The sequence below is a fragment of the Amphibalanus amphitrite genome, unplaced genomic scaffold (assembly GCF_019059575.1).
Source record: "Amphibalanus amphitrite isolate SeventyFive unplaced genomic scaffold, NRLGWU_Aamphi_draft 000074F_arrow, whole genome shotgun sequence".
Lineage (NCBI taxonomy): Eukaryota > Metazoa > Arthropoda > Thecostraca > Balanomorpha > Balanidae > Amphibalanus > Amphibalanus amphitrite.
The window spans coordinates 484566-506362 of NW_024881570.1; the positions used below are offsets into that span (position 1 = coordinate 484566).

At 47.6% G+C, this 21797-nt stretch overlaps 2 protein-coding genes across 9 annotated transcripts in view; both read left to right on the plus strand.

The window, feature by feature from the left end:
• The first annotated feature begins 4 nt into the window (after positions 1–4).
• Positions 5–7663, plus strand: LOC122379238 (DNA replication complex GINS protein PSF2-like). Of its 5 annotated transcripts, none has more exons than XM_043361246.1 (5): positions 5–173; positions 5659–5879; positions 6051–6188; positions 6349–6510; positions 7024–7663. In XM_043361246.1, exons 1-5 carry the CDS (start codon positions 5–7, stop codon positions 7066–7068), a joined length of 735 nt encoding a protein of 244 aa, XP_043217181.1. In that variant the 3' UTR covers positions 7069–7663. The 5 variants fall into 5 exon arrangements, with proteins under 5 accessions (XP_043217181.1, XP_043217185.1, XP_043217183.1 ...); XM_043361250.1 differs by having other exon boundaries at positions 38–84; XM_043361248.1 differs by having other exon boundaries at positions 161–218.
• Positions 7664–7776: 113 nt separating this feature from the next.
• LOC122379237 (unconventional myosin-Ia-like) overlaps positions 7777–21797 on the plus strand; it is a 59494-nt gene continuing 45473 nt past the window's right edge. For all 4 annotated transcript variants that reach the window (XM_043361242.1, XM_043361243.1, XM_043361244.1 and 1 more), the window contains exon 1: positions 7777–8448. The gene's annotated coding sequence lies outside the window, so the exon portion shown is untranslated. The remainder of the gene's footprint in view (positions 8449–21797) is intronic.

Consider the following 21797-nt stretch of genomic DNA (forward strand, 5'->3'; position numbering starts at 1 on the left):
GTCCATGTCATTGTTGGCAAGGAAACATGTCAGGGTACTCATTGAGGTTGGAGGTCACAGGTCACAGTTGGCTTTGAGCTGGAGGTGCTTATCTAGCTTAGCTTTAAATGTAGCAGTGGTGTCAGCAGACACAACATCATCTGGTAGCTTGTTCCAGTCATTAGCCACCCTCTGTGAGAAGAACCTTTGTCTGGCTTGATGGACTGACTGCTCCTTGTGTAATTTCATATGGTGACCTCTTGTGTTTGTCGTCCTCAGTTTGAAAAACTTCTCTCTCCTCACATTGAGCTTCCCTGACATGATTTTATACGTCTCAATCAAGTCGCCTCTTTTTATCCTGTCTTTAATAGATACGGTCTTCAGGACTTTTAGTCTTTCTTGGTATGGCCTGTGCTTTAACCCCCTCACCAATCTTGTAGCTCTGCGCTGGATGTTTTCGAGGAGACTGATATCTTGAACAGCTTGGGGACCCACAGCTTGTATACAGTAGTCCAGGTGTGGTCTCACATATGAGTTGAAGAGGCTGGTGAAGTTTGTTGCTGTGATTTGGTCAAAGGACCTCTTTATCATTCGGAGAGCTACCATTGCTTTGCTCGCAGCTCTTTGACAGTGACTAGTAGGTCGAAGGTCGTTTGTTATAGTCACCCCCAGGTCTCGCTCCTTATCTGTGACTTCTAGTTTGACTCCTCTAATACTGTAAGATCTTTTTGGGTTATGTGGTCCACAGTGCATCACTTTACACTTTTGGGGGTTGAATTCAAGAAGCCATTGTTCAGTCCATTGCGAGAGTCTATCTAGGTCTGCCTGAAGTTGTTCTGAGTCCTCTGAATTTCTGACCTTGCGATAAATCTTCATGTCATCTGCAAACAGTTTTGCGTCGCACTGGACCAATGTGGGCAATTCGTTGACATATATCACAAACAGGATGGGTCCCAATACTGAGCCCTGCGGAACTCCGCTGGTCACAGCCTCTTCTCTAGATTCTTGGTCATGAACTACTACCTTCTGAGTCCTGTCCTGAAGAAAGTTTGTGATCCATTGAAGCACTCCTGCTTTGACACCATAGGCAGCCAGCTTCTTAACAAGTCTTCGGTGGGGCACAGAATCAAAGGCCTTTTTAAAGTCACAATAGATGATGTCCAGTCCACTGCTGCTGTCCAGTATGTGTGTCCAATCCTCCAGAGCCTCTAGAAGATTGGTCAAACATGATTTTCTGGGTACAAAGCCATGCTGTTCTTTGCAGATGAGATCTTTCTCTAATAGATGGTTGAGCAGGTGCCTTTTGATAATTCTTTCCATGACCTTACATGCATGACTAGTCAGACTCACAGGCCTGTAGTTACTTGCCAGTTTTTTGGAGCCTCCCTTGAAGAGTGGTACCACTGCTGCTCTCTTCCAAGCTGTTGGTAGCTGTCCGCTTGTCATGGACTTTTGGAATATCTGCATGAGTGGGTATGCTAGCTCAGGTGCACAGTTTTTCAAGAGAAAGGGGGAAACATCATCCGGTCCTGATGCCTTGTCTTCAGTCAACGTTTGAAGTTCATGGAGTACTTCCTGAAAAGTAATGTTAATATCCTCGAGTGATTCTCCTTCTTCCACCTGACTTTCAAAAGCTGGCAAAACACCGCCTTGTTCTTTTACAAAAACTGAGCAAAAGAATGTTTGTAGTTCATCTGCAATCTCTTTCTTTGTTGCTATCACAGTGCCATCAGGTTTGACTAGTTCCATCACTTTGTCTCTTGTTTTGCTTTGCAGTCTTACATATTTGGCTATCTTCTTTGGCATTATCTTAGCTGACCTTGCCAGCTCTTCCTCATACAACCTTCTTGTCTGCCGGATGTGACTCGTGGTCTCGTTTCTGATCCTGGTAAACTTCTTCAGATTCTCTGCTGTTTGTTCTTTTCTGTACTGCTTGTAGGCTTTATATTTACGCTTCACTTGCTTATCTAGTGCTTTATTCCACCACGGTGGTGACAGTTTTGTTTTTCTTCTGCCTTTGAATAGAGGAACATACTTCTTTCTGCAATCGTGTAACTTATCAACAAAGAATGTCCATGCTGCTTCAACATCCATGTTTTCTATCACATCCCACTGCACCTGTGCTAGCTCATGACGGATAGAATCATAGTTACCAGCTCTGTAATTGTATCTGAGTTGTTCCTTGGCCTCCCTGTTTTCAGAGTGTATTCTATAGTCCCATATTATCACACAGTGATCACTTTTTCCTATTGGAGCTTCATATTTGACTTCCTCAACATTGTTTTCCTGATTAGTGAGGATGAGGTCCAGGGTAGAGGGGGCTGTACCTGCTCTGTGCCTGGTGCTGGATTTCACATGCTGGGTTAAGTAACAGTCTTGTACTATGTTGTAAAACTGAGTGGCATCAGAGTTTGGTGGTCCTGAAATTGCACCAGTGTCCCAATCAATTTCTCTGTAATTAAAGTCTCCCATAACCAGGTAGTCTGTAGCACTAATTGTTTTCATTTTCTCTAGCAACTTCAGCAGTTCTTGATTATTTTCCCGATCACTGTTTGGTGGTCTGTAGCAGATGCCCACCACTATTGTGTTCCCAGGCCTTGTGTGAATTCTACACCATGCTGCTTCTTCAAAGTTTGAATTGTTCAAAATATCACACTCGCTGACCCTTAAATGATCTGCCACAAGAAGTAGAACACCTCCACCTTTACAACCATCAGGTCGGGACTTACTGGCTGCTACTTGATAGCCTTGAATGTGAATCTCATCCTTCTGCCACACTTCTGTCAGTCCTATAATGTCTGGCTTATGAATGTCCACCCTGTTCACAAACTCTTCCATCTTGTTTCCTAAGCTATTGACATTAGAGTAGAAGCATGACAAAACTTTGTTGAGAGTCACACTACTGTTCTCTTGGGACCACCTTGTTCTGAAAGATCCTGTGTGTCTCCTTGCCTTTTCTTTTGAGTTCGTCCCTCAGTTCTTTTTGCTTTGATCTTTCTTCTGGCGACAGATCCTTGGTGATGTACCTGTTCTTGAACCCTACATCTGTTAGTCTGAACCTCTTTTTGTACAGGTCCTCTAGTTGCTCTTTGTCTTTAAGTTTCACCAAAAGCAATCTCGGTTTGTCGGATGAAGTGTCTCTTCTGCCAAGACGGACCACGTCTAGCAAATCTATATGAGTGTCGTTGCCTCGCAGGGCCCTAGACATCTCTTGGATCCTTTCCTTGTCATATTCCTTCCTTACCTCTGTCTCGCTTGACTCTGACTCTGGCAGGTTGTGAATGATCAGGTTCATGTCCCTTTTCTCGTTGCTCGTTTGAACAGCTTTCTTTATCGTGTCCGAGCTCTGTAGGATAACCTTTTTCTGTTCGCTTAGTTTTTCTACTACTTTCTTCTCCATTTCATTTATTTTTTTCTCGATCCCTTTCTCTACAGTTTTCTCATCCTTGTCTTTGTTGAAAAAGAAGGACAAATAATTGCAAACAGGTTCTTTTTTTAGTCAATGGGAAATAATTATGATCATTAGGTTTCCTAACTTTCCTTCAACTGCATTTGTTCCATTTCTGACGATCCTAAGACAACTATCCAGCGCACGAAATGTAAACATCCCATTTTGATCAAGTCCAAGTCAATCGTGATGATCGTGATGCTGGTCGCGAGCTGTGTGTTATAAGCTATATTCAACGTCTAAATAATACGAGAGAAAGTTTGCTAGTCTTATATTGCTTCTATATTGAATTAAGCAGGTGAGACATAGATGGCCTTGGGTGAGACATGTTTTGGGCCGAAGAATGGGCCAGTATAATTGCAATTCTGCGATTTCCTTCTTTTACACCCTTAAAAAAGGCGGATGGTGAAAACAGGGCGCGGCAGGGCAAATTCAGTCATGTCATGATGTGATGATTTAAAAGTTATTTCCCTCCCAATACCCCAACAGTATAATTGTTACGTGCTTTGTGCAAGCGAATTTCGCGAGCCTTGATTAAAATGCCCTAGGCCAGACTGGAAAAAATACACGTAATGCCAAATATGTGACTGGCATAGTGGCGAGACTGCGCCGGAAATTTCAGAACACGTCCGGCATATCTTTGCAGGCACCTAATTCAGATCATTGCGGGCGCTGAATTTTTCTGCGCAGGGCGTCTGCAGAATTTTTAGGTGAATGGTGGTCACCAATTTTCTTTTGTTAAGCTGGTTGATCTAGTAGCAGTTTCACCCTGTGGCCTGTGGGCAGCTCTGGAGAAGGTTTTTGGACGAGATGTCCCCCGGTCCCCCCTGCCCCGGTGACCGGTCATTGCATGCTGTGAATCGTGAGCCGCCCTGAGTCTTATTCAGTGGAGGAGCTTCTGCCCCGCGGTTGAGGCCTCCACCCTCAGCGCGGAGATGGGTAATGGGTATGGAAGACCTTGCTGAACATTGCCGAGCTTCGTGAAGTAATCCTTCAGTGGGTTCCAGCCTCCAGGCGGTTCACTGCGGCCTGCGGGATCAAGGGGAATGAGAGCGCGGGCGACCTGGCGAAACAAGCGACCGCCCGGCCCTCAGACGCCCGCTCGCTGACCCAGGCGGTTCATTGTGTGGCCTGGCGTCAATGGCGCAACAACTTGTCCGAGTCACTATTCAAGCCACTCTTCGGGAGCACGCTGCAGCTCCCCATCCTCGGAGAGAACCGGGAGGACGCCGTTTCAGGGCACCAGATGAGGACGGGCCACTGGAGCCGGCGGAGCCGCTCATTCCAGCACCTGCACCTGATCAGCCGTCTCCCCTCCGCGGCATGCCAGCAGTGCCCAAACAAGCGGTGCCCCGCGGCGCTCTGCGCCGTGTGCCTAGAAGAGGCTGATGTACCGTAGTACGTGCTGCTCCGCTGCCTGGCCCTCGCTGGCGCCCGCCAGCCTCGAACATACCGCTCTGCCGATTTTAGTGGTCATGGAACTTCCGACCCGGGCCTTGTTTCACGGCACGACGTAAAGGTATGCTTGTTGTGGAATTGGGTTTTCATGGAAGCATCAACTAATTCGGATGCTCAAACACGGGACACTGCCTGATTGATATAGACTTATTGGGTAGATGTGCGCACGTGCTTTATGTAAAAGTGGCTTAATTTTGGCACAAATAGACACCCAACTTTCGACGCAAGTCATGCAGAAATTTCAGTGCAAAATCGCTTACACCGAATTTCGGCGCATGAGGGTCTCACGTGCGTCCGGCGTAGTGTGTGGATGTTTTCCAGTCTGGGCCCAGGCGCCCTATTGTTACCGTCCACCTTGAAAAATATAACTGAAGAAATTCACAAAACAAAAACACAAAAAGAAAGAACACATCGATTCAGGCATGATGGATAACATGAGCCTATGATACCATGATTATATACGGCCATGACCTATGGTTCAGCACATCCAGAATACCATTCTTCACCAATTCTTTGTCAGTTTTTTACCTGTGCCTTGCCTGTGCCCCAGGCAACGAAACGTGGCACGTGCACGCCTGAGGTGCGCCCAGTCCCCGGTTTGATTGAAGTGCACGCCTGCAAGTACGAGTGCATGCTTGTGTCTATAATTTGCACGCCTGGCACGCAGTGTTTCAGTGAACATGCTAAAAGAGAGGTAACAAGCGACAAGAGACACTTATCCATCACTGTTGTATTCCTGCTTATTTTCTTGTTCTGTTGCATTTCATTTTCAGATATGATCTCTCCAGAAGAGATGGAGTTTCTGGCTGAGTTTGGGGTGCTCACCATCATCCCAAACTTCCAGCAAGAGCAGCTGTACCTGATAGGCGGTGATGTGGGACCGTTTCGGCCGGCCCTGCCCGTGGAGGTGCCTGTTTGGCTGGCCGTCAACCTGCGCCAGCGCAGCAAGTGTCGCATCGTGCCGCCCGATTGGATGGAGGTCGACCGACTGCAGGTGCGGCCCGCTCTTACCATCATTTAATATTTTGTCCCATACTAAAATGCTATCATAAATCATACTCGTCTGTTCTTATTTTATAACCACTAAAAAAATGGTGAAGAGTTTTTACATATAACTAGACTTTACTTAACTTCCGCAATTCTAACTTTGTGAACCTACCAACAGGAGAAGAAGGAGGAAGAGAAAAACTCTGCGCACTTTACGCCGATGCCCTGCGAGCACTATATGGAGCTGACGCAGCTCATCATGGACGTGGCTGCCGGAGACGTGCCTAGAGCCGACCAGATCCGTACTATCATCAAGGTAGGAGCCAGGAACGAGCGGTGAAAACAGAAACGACTGCTGCCTTGGGATTTGATGGAACCGTGGTGTTCTGAAGTGTTTTTTAAGAGACTTGTAACTGCGCGACAGAAGGGATGAGCCGTTGGTACTTGTGTGTTTATATACGTGTTTGATATTACAGGACATTTGGGACATTCGTGTGGCGAAACTGCGATCTTCCGTGGACGCTTTCCTCAAGTCCAACTCGTCGTACGCGAAGCTGGACCACCTGACTCTGCTGGAGCTGAACACAGTCAGGCCATTCCTGAACCATTCACTGGACCAGCTGTACCGACTCAAGAAGGTGAGCACTTCAAATCAGATCGATATTCAAATAACATTATCGAATTTTGACAAGTTTTAAAAACAATAAATCTCATCAATCACACTAACACTCGTGCAATGTCCAAAATGACTATTGGAAGGTGCGATGAGATGAGGGATGGAAGTGAGAGTAAGAGGTGAGAATAAAAGAGGTGTATCTAACTCGTTATTACGAGTGTGCTCTACATCTACGAAAATGATGTCTTGCTAGAATCTACGGTGATAAATTTTAGCAAATGACAGATGTGATATAAAAGTGCATGTAAGGCGTTAACTTTTTAATTCATTTCGAAATGGATAAAAGAAATTACCCTTTCTAACAATAATTTTTATGCTACACATCTTTTTTTTACAATTTTATCCATTTTGAAATGAATTAAAAAGTTAAGGCCGCATTTTATGTCACATCTACGGCGATGTTAATTGGCTGTTGTCGGTACCAGTATTCGTGTTCCGTGTCACCAACTCTGCTGTGTGCGTTTGCGTTCGCCAGGATACGTACCGGAGTCTCACAATGGACGCAAGTCGAACTTCATGATCAGTAGGAACTGTGGACATCATTACTTTGTGCGTGAACTGGTCAAACTCTGGAGGTTTGTTCTTGGAACTATCGCGGCTCGTTATTGAGGGGTTCCAGTCTTCTAGAACAACGACCATCTCTTGGTTTTCTCCGTCCTGCGTCGCATTGGCCATCAGCGAGGTCGAAACAGGCTGTCCATCGCGCATGTCATAAGAAAGTACAAGGGGAAGCTCGTGTTTTCTTTTTTTTCTGCGTGGCTTAGAAATGCATTGATGAAAATGTTCAATCAACTGTGAATTGCATGTCATCATCATGATTACAAAATGTGAGAAAAGTGACGTACTTGGTACAAATATTGTCCATTCCTGACAAGCAGACGTTGAGGTTTCTTACTAAACCCCAGACACTCATCTCTGTAAGCAGACTGTTGTCAGTTATGTCCGTTTGCATTAATGAGCGTGTCGACTGTCGTGCATTCCAAGAGGCTTGGTAATTGCAGTAACAACTTTGCAGAAATGGTGCAGCCTTCGTACTTTGTGCTGTAGTTAGCCATATGGAGTATGCTTGTATTGAACAATGAATGGACATCTCATTGATGACTTAAAACCATCAACGTCTGGCACTCATGGAATATGTGAAGAGCGATATAACGAGGGGAATATTACCGAGTCCGGCAGTCGTGCTTTCCGGGCCTTGTTCTCTGGATATCTCGCCCTCAATCAGGGAGTTCTAAGATGACAGCAAAATTACCATCGGTAAACGGAGCAGCGGATCGATCCTAGTGAAAATGTTACTGATCGACAGAAATTCGCCATCTCGAGCACGCTGCTGGTGGCTGCTGGCATATCTTGGAAATTTATCTATCTGAATTGGTCCACAATGAGTGAAAGACAACATTTTGCTGTATGAACTAACACCAGGACACAGACAAAGGGCCACGAACCGACGGCGATCTCGTGCGGGCTGGACCGCGCACTGTCGCTGTCTGCCGCGGCGGGCGGCCGCATTCTCAGTTCCGGCAGAGTCCGAGAGATGGCAGTGATTACGATCAATCGATATCAGCCGTCCCACGGCGGCTCCGCTGTCCGGCTTCTGGCCAGTGGGAATTTGTATGCGCTGGAGCGGAGCGAGCCGAGTGCGGCGGTGTGTGTGAGTGTGTGTGCGCGGTGCCGGCGGCGCCCCTACCTGTGGTGATACGGGCGCTGCGGACGGGGCGGGGAGGCCGGCGGGCCACGGGCGACCGATCCCCCGCAAACGGAGAGCGGGCGCATTGTCTGGATCGCGGCCACGGCGCCGGTGGCGTCTCGGTGACCGGCCGGGTCACGCCAGCTGGCCACTGTCGCCCGCGAGCCCGGCCATTGGCGATGAGCTCCAACGCTGCCGCCTCCAGCGATTGAGGTAGGTCGGGGCCGGCTGAGCGCTGCCCGAGGCCGCCCACCGCCGTGGGCGAGTAGAACACTGTGGGGAGCATGGTGCATTGTCGCCATCGGGAGTGGGACCTAAACTATCACCACTCGATTGTCTATGTTGAAAAATCCCTAGCAAGATTCTTATTGATATATATTCCTTCAATCGTATCGCCGATTCTTAATTTGACATCTGAATCGAACGAATGTGCACACTCAGCGGTGCATTCTAGTCAATAATTTATTGATTTTAAATATGTGAATATGGCATATGTGTTATAGTGACGCAGTGTAAACAAAGGAGCCGTAGTCCTCGCTTCTGACATCGGGGAAAAAACATAAAACCCGCTTTGGCCATACCATTTGCATCCTAGAGCATCCATTTGCGGCATTTTGTGCATGCAATTTCGTTTCAACAGCCGCATATATTTTTTTCAAAAATCCAACAATTTGTCTTGTTCGACGGCCTGGATTTCTCAGATAAATGGCCAGCCCCACGGTCTAAATATACAACCACCCGCAGGCCATTGGACATCAAATGTACTGGTAAAGCGCCCCATCCATCCATGTCAGCAGTGCAAAATACCGTCTGACCCCAACATACCCTGGGTTCTGACCGTTCTGACCGGCCTGACGCCTTGGGCCTGACCTAGCCGCCGACTGTCTCCTCATCGGAGCACGTGACAAGAATACTGTTGAGCCGCCTGGCGAACTGTCCAACATTATTGGAGTTCCTTGGAGCTGTGATTTATGACGTCGTGACGTCCACTCGTCAGGACTGAGTGGTTAACTGTGCCCATTGCTGGGATGAGTTGGTCATCGGCGTAAGTGCTATCGTCGCTGAAATGGTCTGGGGCATTTTAGTCCGTTAATTACTTTGCAACGTGCGACTTACGAGTCATGATATGGTACCGTGACTCTGCAATGTGCAACGGACGGTATATAGGGCCTTGGAACGGACCATGTCATCTCCATAGAATGGCGCGAGCGGGTCACAACAAGCGGCGGGTGTTTGAACTTGTATAACCTGTCCAAAGATGGCGCTGGTAGTCAACGCCTGGAACGTATGGTGTGCCGCAAGGCGCAGCATGCTTGCGGTAATCTGTCCATAGATGGCGCTGACTATCAACGCCTGGGACGTATGCTGTGCCGCAAGACGCATCGTATGTTTGCGGTAATCTGTCCATAGATGGCGTTGATTGTCAACGCCTGGAACATATGCTGTGCCGCAAGGCTCGGTCCTGCCGAGAGCGAGCGTTATCGCGGACGATTGTGTTTAGCTGTTGGTGTTGTTGTCCTAAACGTTATCCGGAATGAATAGAAGGATTCACCAATCTGAAATCCAATTTACGGTAGATTTTATCAATCTCGGCAATGTTCCCTATGGGACCAGTTCTCTTGTTACTACCCGGAGCGAAGTAACCGATCGCGTCAATCTTGACCCGGCTCGAAGCCATTTCGTTTCAGCTGCGGTCTGCTGCGTTCGACGCGGCGGCGGCAGCTGGGCCGGATATCCTGTTGGTTTGGCATGCTGCGGGGTGTATTGTTACACGTGAGGCCAGTTTACGTCAGGGACAGCGGCCAAACTGGGCCGGCATCCATAATTCATCGGCAGTCCGTGATGGACCGGCCTTCCGCAGAGTACCTACCGCGAATAGTGCGGTGCGGGCCGGCGACACGGTATACCTATAGTGAACGGAAATTGAAACACCGGAAAGAGGAGAGTTGAATGTCCCGCAAAATGATTCCCTACACTCTGAGGTTGTAGGTGTCCTCTGATTTGGATCCCAAGAACCAAACCAGTATTGGCTTGGATGCGGCATAGAGCGGCGTCAAGCATGTATTCTAATAGGATAGCGACTTACAAACAATTCAGGTCAGGTCCCGACATGGGCGCGGGAACCGGGGGGGGGGGGGGGCGTGTGAGCGCTACCCCCACAACTTTTCATATGACCAGGAACCGTCGGGGCAGTTTTCCTCCCCAAATTAGTGGTTGTGGGACAGAAAATATCAGGTTTGCCCCTCCCCCCAGCCTGAAAGTAGTTTCCGCGCCAATGGTCCTGAACCTGCGAAAAAATCAATCACAAATAAATCCTTGCACATTTTCCTTCCAGTTCCATACCCGTGACCATACAATTGCCACTCAATTTCACCTCTTCCCTACATCTCTAAATGCCTCAGTCTCCATCCTTGTCATCACAAACCAGAAGCTGGTCGACTTCCCTAACCCTGCATATCCCATAGCCCCTCTTATATTCCCAGACACCCCAGCAATGGAATCATGGAAGCGAACGGAGCGCGACAGGGCCTCGACCATAAAAAGCCATACGACCTTCTTCCGCAAAGAACTGGTAATGGCCGCTGCCGCTGAGTTGAGTGTTCCGCTGTGATTTATGACGACAGTTTCTGCGTCTCGTGGCGCCACGCCATGTGTTGCATCGTTTGTTCAATTGTTGCAGCGTGGCGCCCTTTATCTGCGATTTTCCCTTCATACAATACTCACAGTACCTACCTTATTAGATTTAGATTATGTCAGATATTGAGATTCACGTTTTAGATTATGTTCGTTGATGTCTGGATGATATTTACTTTTTGTTTGTGTGATATTTGTATTCACCGTTTAGGCGCATTTTCATCATCATCTTTAACACGCGCAGTGGAAGGGGGGGGGGCGGATTTCGCCCACCCCTCCTGTTTTTCGCCATTAACTCGCGCCGCGAACATAATATCAATGTGAAATTTTGGCTACCTGTCCAAAATTGAATTGCGGATCTTCTCGTGCAAGAAATAAGAAAATCGGTTCACAACTTTTCTAGTAATAGCGGTGTAAAGTCAAACATCCTGCCGCCGCGGCGGCGCGGCGGCGCGGCGGCCGGCGCTAGCCGTTACGCGCCGCCTGAATTGTAGACTGTGCCGGGGCGGGACGGTTCCGTCTTTACATCGCGCTCCTTACCGCTGATTACATTAGATTCGCGTCAAATTCGGTGAGAAGACTGAGAAATGTACAGGCAATCATATGGTCAAAGAATTTTGAAAATCGGCCGGTAACAATTTGAGTTATGAGTGTGTAAACACAAAATTGTGATTGCCGCGTTTCCCGCGTCCGCCGATCCCGCTTCAGCCGGCGACATCTTACCCTTAGCAGGCTTCTAACTGCCATATTTATTGTTGGATTATCTAGAAATTCACCATACATACTCCCAAATGTTTGGTCTTTCGTATAGTGAAAGAAAAAAGAAAATCGGACGGTAACTTTTTGAGTTATCGGCGTGTAAACGCAAAAAAGTCTCTAATATGGCAGATTTGACCATATTTGACCTCATTTGACCTTGAAGATATTGACCTAGGGTCATGAAATTCCCACACAACAGAGTTCCCCATGGCCCCCACCTACCCTCCAAATTTCGTTTTTTTAGCTCCAGTGGGAGCTGAGATCTTAGGGGGGGGGGGCGACATCCGCCCCCCCTTCCACTGGGCGTAGTACTCGCAACCCTTCCACTGCGCGTGTTAACATCTTCATCATAAACTCTTGTCTAAAATGTGTTACCAGCATGCCCGAGCCCTGATCTTTGCAAGGCTGTGCCATGTTTTGTCGTCCTGGTAGCTACGCGGAGTAATTTTTCTGGCCAAAACCTTCGTTGGCGCTTTGTATCGGTTCGTACCTTGACTCCATAACTAAATCTGACGATAAAATGGGAGAGCTTGAGTCGGCATTTAACGGAGGGATGCGGTCCAGATTGCTCGACAAGTTTATCTTTCATGCATCTCGATGGTACGCAACGGCCGTAGATCATCCCGGTCTGAAACAAATGGGGAGCGCTGAAGCGGCCCGAACTGATATTTTTTCTCCAGACTCGCCGGAAGGTTACTTCCTAACTAAGCTATTGAGGACGGCATGAGTGCTGCTCCCGTCAGCGTACCCATTGGCTTCTAGAGAACAAAATGAATGCTCTCTGACTTTTGAAATTGTCAGTCAGTGAGTGATAAAGACTGGGCAGTCGCACCCGTCGTCATTTCGTCAGAGCAACTAGCCAGTTCATCTCGTGGCTCTGCCGTTTCCTGCTCCGGTTGCCACGCGCCAGCCGAGAGACCTGCCATCATTCGCTGCCGTTTCCATGACCCGCAGTGACTGCAGTTGTCCTTTGCCGGCGTGCCGCCCGTCGGCGCGCCGCCGCTCGCTGTGACACTGACAGTGACGGATCGGCGCCGCGGCGCCCATGCATAATGCAGTACCAGGTCGTGTGTCGAGCCCCGCTGCTTGGAGGAGCCGGCCGGCGATCATCGCCGCCCAGTCCCCTCCGATCCGGCTGGGACATGCACCCGCCACGGCCGCTCACCCGCCGGGCTCTAACAGCCTACCTTTACCAACAATTACCTAGTACTTACCTAGTACTTTTTAACCCTCGCCCGTAAACGGCGATCTGCCACCTTCGCCCATGCAGGGGGGGGGGGGGGTTGGTGCGACCCCCCCCCTTGGCGTTTGAAAACAGAGTGTCGTAGAGCTTAGCGGAAAAGACCAACGGATTGCTCTCGCCGAGATCTCGCGATTGGTGGTATATTTTTTGGTCCTAGGTCAACATTTGACCTACTTTTGACCGGTCAAAGGTCAAATTTTTCGGAAAAATAGACTTTTTTCAACTTTCCGCGGCGATTGCGGCAAAACGGTGGGAGATATCGACTTGAAACCTTCACTATCGTGTTCTTGATTAATTTTCTATCGTTTGGTATGTATTTCGTTTCCCTAGCTCTAAAAATGGCGCGTTGGGAGCGCCGGAAGTCGGCAAGGTCACAGTCGGCGGCAGAAATTCGAAAAATCAAAATTTAAATTTTTCAAATCTGATTGTATTTTTGGATTTCGGAGGTCCATTTGCTCCCTATAGAAGCTAACATTGCTGCATATTCCCATTGAGGTGACAAGAATTAGCAAAATAGTGGTTCGGGCGCTTTTCAAAAATAGTACCGGACGCTGTTCCTCTTGTGACGTCATAGCTCCGTGACCTGACCTGACCCGGTCAAGTTTCTTATACCATATGATAGCCAATACTTGCCTCAACATGCATGGGAAGTTTCATCACGATCCATCAACCGATGACCGTACCACCGGCAGGAAACCTCGGGCGTTGGCACTCAGTTTGTGAAAATCCGGCCGGAGGCTGTTCCCTTTGTGACGTCATAACTCCGTGACCTGACATGACCCGGTCAATTTTTTTTATCAAAAGATGCGCAAGGTTTGCCCCATAAGGTACCCAAAATTTGGCGGCGCTGCGCGCCGCCGTTTTTGCACTATTTCCGAAAAACCTCGGGGGGGGGGGGGTTGCACCAACCCCCCCTACATGGGCGAGGGTTAACCCTCGCCCCGCTGGGGAGAGGCTATTTGCCCCCCCCCTGTGGTTTTTCCTGAATAGCAAGAAACGGCGGCGCGCAGCGCCTCCAAATTTTCAGTACCTTCCCGGGCATCAATTTGACACACTCACACAAAATTTCAAGTCTTAGGTCACCTTAGGTCAGGAGCTATTGAGGTCAAACTGAGGTCATGTTCGAGCAAAAATAAGCAGAAAACATGAAATCTTGAAACGCATACAAACTAAATTTTCAGGGATGCGGAGCCGTGGAAGTTTCAGACGGCTCCGGCTCCGGCTCCGGATAAAAAAAATCTGGTCCAGCTCCGGCTCCGGGTGAAATGTCATGGCGGCTCCAGTACTCAGTACACCACCTTTGCAATTAAATACGGGTGGAAGAAGAAAGACAATAGGATTGGTACACGATGCCATAGAGATCTTGATCTCTATGCACGATGCTTCTGTAATTTTTTGTTTTTAGGGCCTTGGCTACTTTCATATTTTGAATGCCACATGTTTTACTGCCTGGTACTGTCAAGCCGAACTAGGTAAAAAAAAAAATATTCTTAAAAAAAGAGCCGGGGCCGTCCCCTTTTTTGACGGCTCCAGCTCCGGTTCCGGCTCCGGGCTATATTGTTTCACGGCTCCGGCTCCGGCTTCGGCTCCGGGCAAAATATGCCGGCTCCGGCGGATCCGGCTCCAGCTCCGGCTCCGGCTCCGCACCCCTGCAAATTTTAGATCGATTCCTACTTTTTTTTGGCGAAGTAATAGTGAAAAAAAAAACTGTTCAAAATTGATGTCGTCAAATTTTTTGAACTCAATTTTTAGCAATTCTAGACCACGTAGCGCAAAACAAAGACCCCATTGACCTCCCCGTGACGTGCTGCATCGAATCGAACCCATTTTATGCAACAATATCAACTTTGAAATTTTACCTAATTTGACCTAACCTTGACCTGACCTTGACCTGACCTTCACCAGAACATAATCTAAACTGACCCCAAAGGCTGCCTGTCCCACAAAATCGTATTTGGCATATAAAATGGACCATAAAACATGCATCACATGATATTTTCATATTGTGACCCTCAGTGATCTGACCTCTGTGACCTGACCTGGTATCAGTTAGGTACCTCAAATAGCAAAATATGTGTTTGACGAACATTTTCCCATGAACGATTTTCATTGAAATACATTTTACTCGCTTTTACAACGCATTTCTTGAAATGCCTGTGAACGGTGAAACTTCGACATCTGGCCTGACCTGTGACGTCATCGGTTTGACCTAGGTCAACGAAATTGGGTCACAAGGTAGTTCCCGGTTGGGGCTATCCAACACCGTTTGCCGCTTGTCGTTATGTTCCATGGTTCTCGAGATCTTAGGGGGGCAAATTGCCCCCCCCCCCAGCAGGGCACGTTGCTCGACAGACTCCAACGGGGCGCGGGTTAACAGTTACATAGTACCTACCAGCTACCTTCCACAGACCTGCAGTTCCTACCGACAATGTGGGTGGCGTGCGATGTAATCTGGTGCAGTGCGATACAGTAGCGGCGGAACACCTTCAATTAACCCGCGCCCCGCTGGGGGGGGCAGAATCTGCCCCCCCCCTCCCGTTTTTCGCCAATAACTTCTAAACGCGTTACGCCAGCGACGTCAAACTTTCAGTACCTTATCATACATCAATTTGACACGTTCCCTGAAAATTTGAGCGAAATCCGTCGGAAAATTTTTGAGAAATTGACGTTTTAGTGACGTCATGTTCGCCATTTTCGCCTCAAAAACGGCAAAATTTCAAACGCCGCTAACATCTTCATTTTTAAAGGAATCAAGACGTAACAAAAAAGGTTATACGTGATTCTACTTTGTCTATCAAATGGCTATCTCGGTTTTTTGAAAATTTTGGATTTTGGCCAAAATTTTTTTTAAAAAAAACTGACTTTTTTGGGAAAATATTTATAAAATCCAAAATTTTGAGTTTATCGAAAAAACCGGAATATATGTCAAAGAAGTGGTCTATGTGCACCTACATACCAATTTTTAGAAGAATCGGTTCAAAAATGTAGGAGTTATTCAAAATTTTATTACGTCACGACACACAAAATTTTTGAAAAATGATATTTTTGGAAGTTCTAGACCTCGTACGGAAACAAAAATAGCACCATTCGATTCGCCGTGAAAAACTGCATCGGATAGACACCTTTTTAGGCCTTAACAACCAACTTCAAAATTTGACCTCACTTGACCTGACCTTGACCTGACCTCGACCTGAAATTCATCCAGAGGTGGTCCATATCACTTATTGAGTGTGCCTATTGAATTCCATGAGTAAAATGACCCATAAAACATGTGTCGCACATGCCCTTTTCTATATTTTGTTTTTGGTGACCTGACCTGACCTGACCTGACCTTGACTTTGACCTTTGAATGACATTGTGTGCAACGAATATTGTCTTGGTAGTCTAAGAACACGTTTTGGGCAATCAGTCTCAGTCCATTCTTCGGCAACTACGGTGCAAGGCCGATACTGTAGAAACTTGCATTTTGTACCCTTGACCTGACCTTGACCTGACCTCTGACCTACTTAAGCAAAAAAATTTGGGCTCTTAAGATCCGCCTTATTGAGAGCTTTCGATTGCCGTTTTCCCCGTCTTTCTACGACCATCGGTTCGGAAGTTAGACAGGGGGGGGGGCAGAATCTGCCCCCCCCCCCCCCCAGCAGGGCGCGTATGGCTGAATAGCCCAGCGGGGCGCGGGTTAAGGGGGGCACTGCCGACTTTTGGTCCCATTCTTTCCATGAAACGCCAATAGGGCCAATGTTTAACCGTCAAAATCAAAGGGGGGCACGGTGCCCCGGTGCCCTCCCCGTGCCGCCGCCTATGTTGCGATACCTCCCACTCTGGACGCCTACAATCCCAACTGATCATGTGTGGCTTAGCGTTCCGCAGTATAAGCTTCTATGCTTTGATGAAACTGAGGCATGAAAGTTTAACCCTCGCACGACCAGGCCATTTCTCATAACACGAACGACCAGGGGGGGGGGTTGTTACGACCCCCCCTGGCGTTTCGAAACGGAAGGTCGTAGAGCTTAGCGGAAAAAACCAACGGATTGCTCTCAACGAGATCTCGCGATTGGTGGTATATTTTTTGGTCCTAGGTCAACATTTGACCTACTTATGACCGGTCAAAGGTCAAATTTTCCGAAAAAATCAAACTTTTTCAAATTTCGCGGCGATTGCGGCAAAACGGTGGGAGATATCGACTTGAAACCTTCACTATCGTGTTCCTTGATCAATTTTCTATCGTTTGGTATGTATTTCGTTTCCCTAGCTCTAAAAATGGCGCGTTGGGAGCGCCGGAAGTCGGCAAGGTCACAGTCGGCGGCAGAAATTCGAAAAATCAAAATTTAAATTTTTGAAATCTGATTGTATTTTTGGATTTGGGAGGTCCATTTGCTCCCTATAGAAGCTAATATTGCTGCATATTCCCATTGAGGTGACAAGAATTAGCAAAATAGTGGTTCGGTCGCTTTTCAAAAATAGTACCGGACGCTGTTCCTCTTGTGACGTCATAGCTCCGTGACCTGACCTGACCCGGTCAATTTTCTTGCACCACACGATAGCCAATGCTTGCCCCAACATGCATGGGAAGTTTCATCATGATCCATCAAACAATGTGGGTATCACCGGCAGAAAACCTAGGGATTCGGCGCACACGTTTGGTAACTGTCGGCCGGAGGCTGTACCTCTTATGACGTCATAACTCCGTGACCTGACATGACCCGATCAATTTTTTTTCGGCAAAAGATGCGCAAAGGTTGCCCCAGAGGGTATTGAAAATTTCAGCCCGCTACGACAAGCCGTTTAGCGTGCACTTCGAAAAAACCTCAAGGGGGGGTTGATACAACCCCCCCTAGGCGTTCTAGGGTTAAGCTACATCTTGCCAAAAACGTAAAGGAATAGTCTCTCTGTAAAGTATAGGGGTACTGAGTGGAGGGCGTTCGAACTAAACGCACTAACCCATGCCTGTCACGCGGTATAACAAATGGAGCAGGGAGAGGAGAGAGGCCGTGGATGGGAGGCCGAGGCAGTCGCCATCCAGTAACTTGATGGCAATAAACGTGTGGTCAACGGATGCCGTCCAGCTCGCGGATAGGGTTATGGAATTTGTCCCGCCACAAGTAAAAAAAGAACACCTTCCTCTGGCACATGGGTGACGCAACTTTCCCAGGTTATTAGTTATAATAGCCCCTCGGAAACTTGTGAACAAACAAATACGGAGCAAATACCAATAGACAGCGACACTTGTGAACGAATGTTGATTTTGAATCTTGAAACAGGCTTTTGTCCCGTCGCTTTTAACTTTTTATTCCTGTGTTTGGACTTTTTATCTTTTTTAACCCGCGCCCCACTGGGGTCTGCGTATAACACGCCCTACTGGGGGGGGGGGGGCTATTCATAGCCCCCCTCCTAACTCCGAAACTACTGGGCCGATCGTCAAAATTCAAACGGCGTCTGATAGCCGCGGAAAAACTGTCGAGCGAAAGCTAATTTCATTGACCTTGAGGTCACCAAAGACGTCACAATTCAGATCAAAGTAAATATTATTAGCATTTTGGTTTGTTCATGTTTTGGGCTCTTGCCGCCGTCTTACAAGTCAGATCAGGCTCATTTTTGGTTCACACTTTCGTGAACAGATGCTCTAGATACCCTGTGGGTAACAAACTTGTACTTTGATTTTCAGTCCAAGGTCAGGTCATCACAAGTCACGAAAATATTATATCATGCGTCGGTCACGTGACACATGTTTATGGTCCATTTAGGCCCAAGATTTCGAATTTGATGTCTTCTGTGTCATTCGAGGTCATTTTGAGTCGAATTTAGCTTAGGTCAGGTCATTTTCAGGTCAAAAAAGGTCAAATTTTGAAGAAAATTTTTCAACAAAAAAGGTCTTTATTAGATTAGAAAAGGTCAGTTTGAGCTCAGGAACACGATGATGCTATTTATATTGGCGTACGATGTCAAATACGTGCTGAAAAATTGATTTGAAAAATTAATAATTGTGATTTTTTTGCAATAATGCGCATAACTTGCCCATTTTTGAAGATTTTTAGCTAAAACTTGCTAGAGTTACTCAAAATAATGCGTTCTATCACATATATTCCGTTTTTTTTCGAAAGTCAAAACTTTTTGGAAAAAATGTAAAAATATAGATTTTGAATTTTATTATATTAAATTTTCGAAATTTTCAAAATTTTGAAAATCCGAGGTAGCAGTTTGATAGCGCAGTCTATTCTGAGTCCTCTCATGCAAAGAAATTTGATCTAGCTTAAAAACTGAGCTCTTGGGAGCGATTGCCGTGGTTCAATGTTTTGCGTCGAAATCGGCCGAACATGACGTCACTCTGACGTCATTTCCGGCCGACCTATAGTAGCTACGAAGTTCATATTTTGACACGGTGTCAAATTAATGCAGCCGAAGGTACTGAAAGTTTGGCGTCGATACGTCAAGCGGTTTGGAAGTTATTACAGAAAAACGGGAGGGGGGCTATGAATAGCCCCCCCCCCAGTGGGGCGCGGGGGGTTAACCTACAAGGAAGCCGCATGGAGAAATATAAATATTCATCTAACAGCCGTTTCAGTTTTGAAATCATTTTTCATTTTGGAAATACAGAATCATCTCCCACTTTCATAAGCTGATAACGTCATCCAGACGACCTTTTTCAGTTAAGGTCATGGTGGCACCGTGCACTTTGTTGTGATTTTACACACGTCACGTTTACTGAATCGACGGTGGTTGGCGCCCACGAAGTTAGACCAATGAGCCAATGAGCGCCCGGAATCCTAATGTTCAATTCTCTGTAGACGGTTACTGTGTGATACATATAACAGAACTGGGAATGGCCAACTTAGCGCTTGAGAGTGGAGGGTCGTGGGGATATAACGTGTTCACACCATAGGGTATAGGTGGACTAGCGCAGACGATACTTAACATCGTGCTGATACATTCAGCGTTCATTAATCATTCCATACCATTTTTTTACATGTATTTTTTTACGTCTGGTTTTCTCTCCCAAAACCGGATACTTTCGATACCTGCCTGTGCCCGTATTCTGGAGTCTTGCATCTGCCGGTTTCAGTGGTCTGACTCATTCCCTGTTCTGACTGAACTGACCTCTCATCTGTTCGGTCATTCCAGCAGTCATTCCATCAGTGCTGTGTTTACCGTTACGTTTTGTCTTTTGTTGCTGTCCCAGCTCCTATACCTCTCTGCGCCGCATTGACTGTCCCCGGCCAGATGTGGACAGATGTGGTCTCTCCTATCTCCTATCCCTCTATGCACTGCAGTGGCTATCTACCAACATACCCTGTCGTCCCTGTCCGTCCGTCCTGTCCGTCCGCAACATTGTCTGTCCGCTGTCTTCTGCCGCGGACAGATGGCACTGTGGTCGCCACGGCACGCGGCCGCCGCGGCACCAGCTGAGCGGCCCCGAGTTAATAGCCGAATCGATAGAGGCTGGTGGCCGTATGATGCGCTCGGCTGGCCGCGCGACACGGTCGCGTCGTTTGCTCGGCCCGGACCCAGATAGGGCGGCCGCTGAGAGTGGGCCGGCCCTGGGCCGAGCGGGGAGGGGCGCCGCGCCGGCCGGCCGGCCGGCCGGGCCGAGATCGGCGGCTTCCTCCGAGCTCAGAGGAGCGTACTCGGAACGGATTCTGCTCACGTCACTGCTCGCCCCCTGACCGATATCTAATGAAGCGTTCTCATTGAGTCATTTAGACACGCCTGAGTGACCTTCGCAATTGACTGAAAGGGATTTTTGTGACGGCGATGTTATGATATGACACAGTTACGACGCTTTCGATAAAAGAACGAGGAAGTAGCCATATGCACTTCAAAGCATGCCAATTTCTTTTAATCGCATAATGTGCCTTCATCAGTTCTGAAGCGCCACCGTCTTCTGAGCTACTCTTGATTGGGCGGTCGGAGCATTTGGCTGCCGGCTGCCAGCCATTATTTAAACTATCTGCTCCCGCTGTCTCCGAACCGATTGCGAAGCCGAAACCATTCTTTTAAGTAATTGGCTGATGGATAATGGCCCCAGTTAGCTATTCCTTTTAATTTTTATCTCATTCGAAGGGGCCAAGACAGTCATCAATGAAACTATGGAAATATTAAGTATGTGACAGGTGATGTGTCATAATACTTAAAGTGACCATCCCACCTTAACATTAGTTTTGAGTTGAGATAGCCAAAATGGGGTCCCTGGCTTGCACTTACCGGTTTGAGCACTCACAAGATCAAGAAATGCCTCAAATCGAAAAAATCTAATTTCAAAGTTGCAGCACTTTGATTCAGAGGGGCTAATGCTTTAGAATGCCCCCTCTGAATGTGTGACGTCAGCGCAGATCTAACGATTTTAAATATTTTTCCAAAACGTTTGGTAGCAGGCGGTGGTATATGCTGCTTTGCGCGCAACAAGTGCCGCACTTTCAAATAAAGTCGCTAGGAACAGCGGAGATCCCAAAAGTGAGCAAAAGTAAAAGTCTGATATCTTGAAAACCGGTGAATTATTTTCGATGAAATTTGGTAGATATTCGTTTTCGCTCTTTCTGAACCGAGCGACATCACTTTCATGCCAATTCATTAACTTTTTTTTTGAAGGTGGGTGGATCCCTTTAACACGCGCAGTGGAAGGGGGGGGGGCGGATTTCGCCCACCCCTCCTGTTTTTCGCCAATAACTCGCGCCGCAAACATTCATTCATTCCGGTTCCCACCGGTGGTATATTTGAACCGTTACAGGAGCGCGATGTAAAGACGGAACCGTCCCGCCCCGGCACAGTCTACAATTCAGGCGGCGCGTAACGGCTAGCGCCGGCAGCCGCGCCGCCGCGCCGCCGCCGGCGGTGACATCTTACGCTTAGCAGGCTTCTAACTGCCATATTTATTGTTGGATTAACAAGAAATTCACCATACATACTCACAAATGTATGTTCTTTCGTATAG